General features: G+C 32.7%; 1 protein-coding gene across 2 annotated transcripts in view; it reads right to left on the minus strand.

Annotated features, from left to right (window-relative positions):
• The window catches only part of LOC143067725 (low-density lipoprotein receptor-related protein 5-like), an 81,589-nt gene extending 70,140 nt beyond the window's left edge, over positions 1 to 11,449 (minus strand). Inside the window, exons 1-2 of one of the 2 annotated variants that reach the window (XM_076241201.1) lie at positions 11,294 to 11,449; positions 8,826 to 9,273 (exon numbers count right to left, since the gene is read on the minus strand). In XM_076241201.1, the coding sequence (XP_076097316.1) occupies positions 8,826 to 9,273; positions 11,294 to 11,369 (524 nt within the window). In that variant the 5' untranslated portion in view covers positions 11,370 to 11,449. Of the gene's footprint in view, positions 1 to 6,481; positions 6,592 to 8,825; positions 9,274 to 11,293 lie in introns of those variants that run through there. The other variant, XM_076241202.1, reaches the window with a different exon arrangement.
• Between the last annotated feature and the right edge of the window lie 303 nt (positions 11,450 to 11,752).

An 11,752-nucleotide genomic window follows, 5' to 3' on the forward strand; every position in this document is an offset into this window, starting at 1 on the left:
ACGAATAAAGTGTATTTTCAAGTTTACTATCCACGGCGGTCACAGAGTTTATTAAATAGAGAGGGTCTGTATACTATATCAATGACCACCATGGATCGATTAGTAAACTAGGAATTGAAAGTAAATACACTTTATTTATAGAGTAATGAATGTTCATAATATAGTACATATATTAAAGCGCTAAAATTATTCATGTGAACTTTTGATACCTTTTCTGAAATTCTCCAGTCATTAAATCTTTTACAAAACAGTGGCGGATCCAGAACTTTTTGTAAAAAGGGGGGGTGACTGACCTAAGGGGGGGCTGCTCCAGTCACGCTTTAGTGATTCCCTATATAATCAATCAAATTTTTCACACGAAAGGGGGGGCGGGCCCCAGCCCCCCCCCCCCTCCCCGATTCCGCCTATGCAAAATTAATTGATTTAAAAAAAATGTGGTATGATTGCCATGTTGAAACAATTCTCCACAAGAGACCAAAATGACACAGAATTAACAACTATAGGTCACCGTACGGCCTTCAACAACAAGAAAAACCCATACCGCATACTCAGCTTTAAAAGGCCCAAAATGACAATGTAAAACAATTCAATCGAGAAAACTAGCAGCCCTATTTATGTACAAAAAATGAACGAAAAACAAATATGTAACACATAAACAAACGACAACCACTGAATTACTGGCTCCTTTCTTAAATGTTCATAACATACTAAATGTATGTTCATATTGAAATTGATAGAAAACCAAAAATTGGGAATTTTGGAAATAAAGGAGGAGGGATAAAAAAAAAACACATGTCCCCAATAACCTATGATACTTTTGCTGAAATTCTCCAGTCATTCAATATTTCACAAAATTCTTACAACAACACTTTACATACTTTAAAATACGCTCTGGATGCCCGCGATTTCGCGGGTGTGTTCTAGTATTCATTAAAGTTCAAATAAGTGGATATAAGCTATTATACATGCAACCGTACAACCTTCTGCAATGAGAAAAACCACTACCGTACGCGTAAAGTCGGCTATGAAAGGCTCCGTTATTGATAACTTTGACATTTGTTACTTTGATACACAAAAAAAACTTCAACATATAAATCCGTTTCGAACGCTGTATGAATATGTATTTGTGCGAATGTGACGAATAGACAACTGCTTCTGTGTTCATGGGTTGAAACATGAAATCTAGAGGATAAACGATCACCATGACTTCTTTTACCGAGCTGCTGAAGAAACGTATATAATACCGTCTTTCTTAATTTGTTATAAAACAATAGAAAATTGCAAATTCTCTTTGCAGTTCCCAGTTACACAACCCAGTAGTGTTCTCCCTATGTAAACAGAGTGTGTTTCGGGGTAAAAATTGTTAATTCATAAGATTCTATTTGAAACGAAATCAGAAATAAAATATTTCATGGTGAATTGTAAATTTTGACGTTAGCATTTTTATTGAAGACTGATCTATGGCCAGGTACTCGCACAAAAAACTAACACGCAAAATGAACACTCTGTAAAAGCTTATGTTAGTTTTTTTCACAATTCAGGATATCGTTTTATCATGGTGGAATCCCATTTTAAAGGATAAATGACCAGCGAGTTTGGCATGTTTTATTACAAACTAAAATAGTGCATTTTCTTTAGAAGTAGTTCTGTGCTGATCAGTGTCATTTATTCTAAGATTGTCGACTAATAGAAGACGACGGCGTACTGTTATTAGTATCGTTGTATTTTAATGAGGATCTGTATCTGAAATGTCATAGTTGTTTGTTGTATCTAGAGATAATTGGACACCCGCCATTCCAGGCGACAATAGATTCCTTATTTTTGAATGTATGCTGCTGTTTTAAAAACATAGCGTCTTTTGAAATTTAATTCTGACAAAGACATTTGAAACACGACATTACATCATATTGGAATTAAAAATCAATTTGCAAATCTTATTTTTACATTTCCAAAGTTTGTGTTTTCGCACTGTTCACACCTTCTGTAGCTGTTCTACGTGAACATTTTTGGGAACGGCGTGCAATATTCTATAACAATGATGCGTATGCATTGACTTTGTTGTTCGGGCATTATGTATACAACCGAGTTAACTATGTCGCATGGTCAATGATTAACAATTTTGACTATATTGCCTGTCAATTTTTGTTCAAACTAGTATGAAATAATGTTTATACAATGTATTGAATTACAGATTGAACGCATACTATAAACAGAATACAATGTATTGAATTACTCGTCGAACTCATACTATACACAAAATACAAGGTATTGAATTACAGGTCGAACTCATACTTGTACAAAATACAAGGTATTGAATTACAGGTCGAACTCATACTATACACAAAATACAAAGGTATTTAATTACTGATCGAACTCATACTATACACAAAATACAAAGGTATTGAATTACTGATCGAACTCATACTATACACAAAATACAAGGTATTGAATTACAGGTCGAACTCATACTTGTACAAAATACAAGGTATTGAATTACAGGTCGAACTCATACTATACACAAAATACAAGGTATTGAATTACTGGTCGAACTCATACTATACACAAAGTACAAGGTATTGAATTACTGGTCGAACTCATACTATTGAATTACTGGTCGAACTCATACTATACACAAAGTACAAGGTATTGAATTACTGGTCGAACTCATACTATACACAAAATACAAGGTATTGAATTACTGGTCGAACTCATACTATACACAAAATACAAGGTATTGAATTACAGGTCGAACTCATACTATACACAAAATACAAGGTATTGAATTACTGGTCGAACTCATACTATACACAAAGTACAAGGTATTGAATTACTGGTCGAACTCATACTATACACAAAATACAAGGTATTGAATTACTGGTCGAACTCATACTATACACAAAATACAATGTATTGAATTACAGGTCGAACTCATACTATACACAAAATACAATGTATTGAATACTCCCTCAGGCGAAGTTGACTTTAGATGAATTTGGCTGTTTATTTTAGGTATTTTTGTTATATAGCTCTTCAACGATTTCGGTACTTATACGGCCTCGGATTTCAAATGTTTGGCTTTGAGCGTTCCTGGTGAAGGTAAATCCAGAAAAGCGCTTTGGACGCATGGAATTATTAAACGTGTTGTTTTCAATATTTTGAACGCATACTATACACAAAATACAATGTATTGGATTACAGTTAGAACGCATGCTATACACAGAATACAATGTATTGAATTACAGGTAGAACGAATACTATACACATAATACAATGTACTGAATTACAGGTCGAACGCATGCTATACATAGAATACAATATACCGAGTTACAGGTCGAAGGCATACTATTCACATTATACAATGTATTGAAAAAAGGTTGAACGCATACTATAAACAGCGGCTGTACTGCTAATCAAGAATTTTCATTTCATGGCGTTTTCTCAAACTTTTTCAATGTGTCACTAAAAAATGAAGACTTCATTTTTTCTGTTATTCCTTCGCTCACTTGTCAACCAGCAAAACTAAACCTTTTTAGTGGACTGGTTACCTTGGTGAACTAAGCAACACTCCTCTTCGCTGGAAATTGCTTTCTAGATCAGAGCTCAGGAAAAGGGAGATGTCAAAAATACTATATACTAGTTATTATTTAGATTATGGACTCGCCTTGACAAAATGTGAAACAATGTAAATACAGAAATTAATATTTTGTTAATTTATTTGTGTAAATTGATTTAAAAACTTTAAAATTATTTAACACATTTACATGCCTTAGTGTGTAATACTTCTTTAATGACATGGCTATTGATTCCCGTCGGATGTAATACGCGTACTAAGGAAACAAATGAGAAACGCCCATAGGATCACTAGGTTAATATATACTAATAGATGACAATTTTCGTTTAAAAGCAAAAGAAATCTCATTTCAGGAGTTTTATGCAGCAACCATGCTACATACTGTTATTTGATGATCTGGATAAACTTTCTTTTTTTTCAAAGAGAATTAAAGAAAATGAATTTCTTTTACATGTTAACATGATTCAAGAAAACGTATAACTCTTAAACAGGATACAATTTTACTGAAAAAATGTGCATCTAATGGTCAGACACGGTTCTCCAAAGATAACCCTAAAAAGGCAGGTCTCCGAGATAACCCTAAACAGGCAGGTCTCCAAGATAACCCGAAACAGGCAGGTCTACAAGATAACCCTAAACAGGCAGGTCTACAAGATAACCCTAAACAGGCAGGTCTACAAGATAACTCTAAACAGGCAGGTCTACAAGATAACCCTAAACAGGCAGGTCTCAAAGATAACAATAAACAGGTATGTTCTCCAAAGATAACAATGATCAGGTTTGTTCTATAAGGATAAGAATAAACAGAATGGTTCTACGAAGATAATGAACAGACATGTTCTCCAAAGATAACAATAAATAGGCAGGTTCTCTAAAGATAGTCATAAAAAGTTTGTTTCCCGAAATATAATAATATACAGACAGGTTCTCCAAAGATAACAATAAACAGGTAGAGTCTCCAAAGAAAACAATAAACAGGTATGTTCTCCAAATATAACCATATACAGGCTGGTTCTCTAATGATGACATTTATCAGTTTGGTTCTTCAAAGATAATAATAAAAAGGCAGTTTCTTCAAAGAAAGCTATCAACAGGCAATTTCTCCAAAGATAACAATGAACAGGTAGGTACTCCAAAGAACGCTATCAACAGGCAATTTCTCTAAAGATAACAATGAACAGGTAGGTTCTTCAAAGAAAACTATGAACAGGCAGATTCTTCAAAGATAACAATGAACAGGTAGGTTCTTCAAAGAAAACTATGAACAGGCAGATTCTTCAAAGATAACAATGAACAGGTAGGTTCTTCAAAGAAAACTATGAACAGGCAGATTCTTCAAAGATAACAATGAACAGGTAGGTTCTTCAAAGAAAACTATGAACAGGCAGATTCTTCAAAGATAACAATAAACTTGCAGGTTCTCTAAAGATAACTATAAACAGGCAGGTTCTCCAAAGATGATGAAAAACAGGTTGGTTCTTCAATATAAACATAAACAAACAGGTTCTACAATCCAAACAATAAACAGGCAGGTTCTCCAAAGACAGCTATACAACCAGGTTCAACTCACCATTTTTTTCTTAAAATTACCTGTGCCAAGTAAGGAATATGGCAGTTGTTATCAACTATATCGTTTCTATGCATGTTGTATGGGCGTTTGATTTTGTTGCACATCAGTGTTTCTGTTCTTCCGTTGTTTTCCTTTTATAACTGATGTGTTTCCCTCGGTTTTAGTTCAGCCGGATTATTTTCTTTCAAACGATTCATGACTTTGGAACGGCGGTATACTACTGTTGCCTTTACTATATAGTATTTCTCACAGTGCGGGAAGTTGTATTGACTCTTAGAAAATAAGGCTATGTTAGATAGGTTAGCTCCAGAGAGTTGTTGAAACGGTTCCTCAACAAGCATGGAACAAAAAAAACCCACCAATTAAATATACAGACGTAAATATCAATCAGAATAAACATAACTACGTGGAGAGTTGTATCATTGGCAATCATACCACGTCTTCTTTTTTATATTTATCCATACAATTAATTTCTAGAACTTAAAAAATCTTCTTCATGGGTTATTTAAAGATGAAATGTTACTAGGTAATGCCCCAAGACGTCTGAAAAATGTTGAATTCGATTTGATAAACAATAGTGAATATTTCGGCGAATTCGCAGGAGATTTGAGACGTTTTCTGCAGACAACAACAATATTGTTACAGCAGGAAACTGCAAAACATTTAACTTAAGTGAAATATGTCCAACAAATCAAGGACCTTTATTCATTGCATCACCTGCAAAAACTAACTGAGAAACTTTAGAAAATGAAGATAGAATTATTAATAGCGTCCACGTAGACTACAGCTAATTGGACAACCGGGGATCAGGGAAAACGATTTAAGATTTAAGATGTCTGTGTCGGAAGAAGTTTCAAATAATGCCCATCTATAATTGTCAGTGTGACAACAATTTCTGGAGAGAAGAACTACACAAGCATTTCTGCAAGCCTTCAGTGATAGTTTACAGTATTAGAGTACCGTATGTGGAAGAACAAGACAGAATATTAAAAGAGGGTTGACAAAGTACTGTAGAGTATAAAACAGGTACGGGTTTATAACTATTTGTGGTAAACTTCGAACATGTATAGCAATGAATGCACGACACATGCACGTCAAACGTTTTCTAATATGATTGGATGCATTAAAATGATATAAGTTTTCATTACATGGATACCATTTTTTCGTGTTTTAATTTGTATCAATGTTTTTATTGTCGTCTTTATGTACAACCAATATGCGTACATAAGTGGGCCTGACGAATAATGCCATAGAATGCTAAAAGAATCATTAACTGGACTAACATCTATCATTAGTCAAATTGTTTTCAATGATTTATCAATACCAGCTTAATACTTTACCTGATGAATGGACAACAGCAGACATCTGTCCACTTTTCAAGAAGGCTGGACAATTGATACTGGTAAACTACTTATAAGTATCCTTAACTTGCAATTTCTACAAGATGCCCGAACATTAAGTATGTCCAAACATAATGAGTCACCTTGATCATTATTATATTATCAATGACAAACAATAAGCTTATCGTAAATACCACAGACTACGGGGCGCCGAATGGGACTCTTGTGGTTTTGTACTCAAAATTCAATTTTGTACGGACAAAAGTGACTTTTGTTCAACAAAAATAAGTTCAGTTTAACAAAATTTGTATCATACTACAAATTTAAAATTTTGTCATACAAAATTATCTGTCAGCGGACAAAAGTCACTTTTGTCATGACAAAATTCATTTTTGTTACACAGACTTGAATTTTGTTACCTAATTTGAAAATTGGGCGACAAAAGTCAATTTTGTATTCAAATTAGTTTAGTTTGGTTTTTGTGAACTAATTTGCATACAAAATCGACTTTTGTTACACAAAATTGACAAAAATGAATTTTGTCTCAACAAAATTGACAAAATTGACTTTTGTCTCAACAAAATTGACAAAATTGAATTTTGTCTCAACAAAATTGACAAAATTGACTTTTGTCTCAACAAAATTGACAAAATTGACAAAATTGAATTTTGTCTCAACAAAATTGATTTTTGTCTCACGAAAGTCAATTTTGTCTCACGAAAGTCAATTTTGTCTCATAAAAGTCAATTTTGTTGTTACAAAATTGAATTTTGTCGTCACAAAAATGAATTTTGTCTCACAAAAGTCAATTTTGTCTCACAAAAGTCAATTTTGTCTCACAAAAGTTAATTTTGTCTCACAAAAGTCAATTTTGTGTCACACAAATTGACTTTTGTGATTTAATTTCCATATCAGGTAACAAAAGTCAATTTTGTATGCAAATATGTTTATATTTGCATACCTTTTAGACAAAATTGACTTTTGTCATGACAAATATGAATTTTGTCTACAAAAATGAATTTTGTCATGACAAAAATGAATTTTGTCTACACAAATGAATTTTGTCATCACAAAATTGAAGTTCTCACAAAACAAGTCTGTAGCACATAGTTTTGTAAGACAAAAATGATTTTGTTATGACAGAATTGATTTTTGTACAAAACCACAAGAGTCCCATTCGGCGCCCCGTACAGACAAGAAACATAACTATGTATTGTCATCAATGATTGGGCCAAAAACATAGATAAAGACCACCAATCAGATACATTTATATAAGATTTAGAAAAGCCTTCGGCACAGTCTAAATGAACTACTTCAATGAAAATTTAACAAAACAGTTACGGAACATCAGGTTAAACACTATTTTGGGCAGACTCGTTTCCATGCTACCACAGGTAAAGGGTAGACAAAACCAAACTGGTCCATCTTTGATTTGTGATTACCTCAAGGCACAGACCTGGACCGGTGTTGGACAGTAAAACACCCAAACGATCAGTGGTGTAAAATAAAAAGGATCTTTTTGGTTCGTAAAAATATATGTAAAAAAAAGGAACAGCGAATAATTATTTCTCAATTATTATGATAAAACACTGCATTAAAATCTACTAATATAAATACGATTAACTTTCAAATTTCAACATTCCTTTGGGGTGTATGAATATAAACACATGTATGTTAAAGACCGTACTTTGACCTATATAATGGTTTACTTTTACAAATTGTGAATTGGATGGAGATTTGTATCATTGGCACTCGTACTACATCTTCTTATATATATGTGTAAATGCTTTCAATTATAGTAATGCTTAAAACATTATACACAATGAGTGACAACATTTCCAATTGTATAATTATAAAATAACGTTCATGGCTACATGAATGAGACTGAATTTTCAGACAGTATAAAAAGCGTTCATGATCTTAAATGCAAAAGTATAATGTAAAATAAATGAAATAACGCAACAATTGGGAGTGGTGTAAGCAATTGAATGATATACAATATGCATGCCCTTATAAGATAATTCAAAATAATAGGCACATCATCTCCATCATTCATTCCAATACTTTATGGTTTCAAATATTTTTTCGTTAACTTATGATTTATTCCTCTGTATTTCTTTTTCGTAAACATGTGATATAATGTACTATATAAAACATGCCTATGAAAATAAATAACCAAAACGAAAAGCTTTTTAAAAATTCTTTCTGTATCGTTTTCTGTTCCCGTTTCCGTTTCGTATTCCGTGATCGCATCTTAACAACAGCCAATTTCGCGGAAACTGTCAGAAATAGTTAATAAAACTCGGATTTTGTTTGACACTTCGTCTACTAGATAAATACTTACCCTTTCTTTGGATAAATTGCTAGTCCGTGAGGCTGATATAATCCAGTGGTGATAATCAGTTTATAGTAAACGTCTGTAGAATTTAGAGGAACCATGATAATCCAGTTATATTTGGAATCCGAGAAATACATGTTATCCGAAATCCAGTCTATTACAAGTCCATCTACATATCCGGAGGTTTTTGTAAAAAGTGATCGTGTAGCTGTACTGCCATCTAATGTTAGTTCTTGGATCCTTTTGTAACTTTTCTCACTCCAGAATATAGATTTCGTCGTATAATGGAATCCAAGAGCTCGGAACTGCCACCCGTAGTGAGGTGCACTGATATGTCGTACTGTAACATTCCCTGTTTTCACCCAGTCGTTCGGGTCTCCTTCGATGCCAACTATTCGAGATACACCTAAGCTCGTTGGACTCATAGACCATATTAAATTTCTGCCGTGTTTAACTAGAAATATAATAACCAGATAAAAATGATATCTGCAATTTCATTTACTCTTTATTTTTTTTAAATAAAAAGAAATCAAACCAAGATTAAGTATAAACGACAAGAGTTTTTCTTTACTGCACGTTTTTACAATGGCTACTACATGTATCTATTTTCTATGTAGACTATGTTTATTTAGATAGAAATATTGGCAAAGGAGAAGGGCATTGAGGCCCGTTTTTGACCCAAGAAAGAAAAAAAAATGTTTGAAAACTATTAAAAAAGGCACATGTATCTATTTTCTATGTAGACTATGTTTATTTAGATAGAAATGTTGGCAAAGGAGAAGGGCATTTAGGCCCGTTTTTGACCCAAGAAAGAAAAAAAATGTTTGAAAACTATTCAAAAAGGCACATGATATTGGGAAATGCAAAGATTTAAGGATTATGTACCCTTGTGTTGATTCAATGCAAAACATATGGAAATTTTATAGAAAATCCACAGCCTTTCCCCTTGCACTCTCTTATTTGGCAATTCGGCGACTGATAGAGGATTATTGCATGCAGTGCTAGCGTTGATTTCCTTAAACAAGTTTATTAATATAGTTATTGGTTAAAACAAATGAAAATATGGACAAAATCAAGTACACCTTTCAGGGTGCGCTCGAGTTTATTGACTCGGCACTAGGTTTTTGGAATTTTAGTTTGCTTATAACTTTTTGTAAACAATAAACGCTAGCATATCATAGTAAAGCAATTGAGTAATCTATGTTTAAAATTTTATAACAAAAATCTCTGTATTAAAGGCTGTGGATTTTCTATAAATATCTTGGATTTTTTGCAACAAAGTCCTCTTTTTCTATTGAATGCAACAAATCAGTAACAAATTATGCTTTGCACGAAGTTTTCCCTTGGTACATGTACAAAAATGGCCTATCTCTATTATTAATTATATTTGTTGTTTCGATATTATTACAGTTTGAAAAGTTCGTAGTTAACTGGCTACAGAAGGGGTCATAAACCTTAAGATATATTAATGAAAAACATTTATTTTTATCTAAAGACGTCAGAATTACGTCATTATAGCATGTATATGTACCGTCTTCATTAAAACGATGCAAAATGTAGAATTTATGCAGTTTTCCATCGTTATTTCCATTAAGGAAACATCGTGCGCAGCAAACAAACAGCAAAATGATTTAAGATAAGCTTTATTATAACTATTGACATAATCAACAAGTTATTGAAATATGATGTGCGCTAAAATATACACAATATTTGACGAAAAACAAGAAAAATCAAGAAATTTTACTAAAATATACAAATATCTTCATGGTATGTTGCCATGTGAAATTTGTTTTTATTTTTTTGAATATCGTGTATCTTAGTATAGATAGGACAAACTTAAGATCACTTTTAAAAGTGCGAAACATTTGGGCCAACTAAGGGCCTTATTTCCCCTACTCCTTTTGAGGACTTCAAATATTAACAAATATTAGTTTGATGTGAACAAACTTTATTTCGTTGTTGTTTAGCCTGAATCCGTACTGTACTGTTCAAACTGTTGTACAAATACAGCAATAAGAGTTTACGAAAGGAATGACATTTGCTTTATTCGTTATCTTCTGACTAAACTATCTTGAATTACCATTTTCTGTATATGATACGCGCCTGTACCAAGCCAGGAGCCTGAAAGTCAATGGTTGTCGATCGCTGCTGTATATCATATTTGTTTTTCGTTTATTGCTTTGTACATAAATCACGCAGTTAGTATACTCGTTTGAATTGTTTTACATTTTGGTGCCTTTTATAATTTTCTATACACTGGTATGCAGTATGGATTTGCTCATTGTTGAAGACCATACGGTGACCTATAATTGTAAACTTCAACGTCATTTTGATCTCTGTTGGATAGTTGTCTCAGCAGAACTTTTTATTTTTACAATGAGTACCAATAAAAAAAATATAATTTTATAATTGTTATGAAGTCATTTTAATTTGACGCATGCGACATAAATCTACAGAAAACGTATTTCACTTACCTCCTTGTGAAATAAAAATAAATGAGAATATTATTAAAACAAACATAATGAAATTCTCCATTTTGTAAACATACATGCTGCCTTTTAGGGTTGATAATTTAATTTGCGAATATAAATAAGTAATTTGGTAGGAAATCTTGTCCTTACGGTACTCAGTATAAAATGATACTACTTCCTGCCGAGCTGGTAATTAGGCTAAGTTCAAGACGTTTCAAGTATTATTTTACGAGTCGTACATTCAAATCTTTAAGTCGACTTACACTGATTTATCCTACAAAGACCCCGCTCTTGTAACTTCAATGCACTATCCCGGATACAATCAAGGGCTAATTAATTATAACAATTATTGACTTTTAAAAACAAAAACTTGTTTTACTATACATTAATGTGATTGTGTAAAAAAAAGATAGATTTTGCTTATACGAATATATCTATGCTACAATTTATATGTGCATGCAT

This window comes from Mytilus galloprovincialis, chromosome 3, assembly GCF_965363235.1.
Source record: "Mytilus galloprovincialis chromosome 3, xbMytGall1.hap1.1, whole genome shotgun sequence".
NCBI classification, from domain to species: domain Eukaryota; kingdom Metazoa; phylum Mollusca; class Bivalvia; order Mytilida; family Mytilidae; genus Mytilus; species Mytilus galloprovincialis.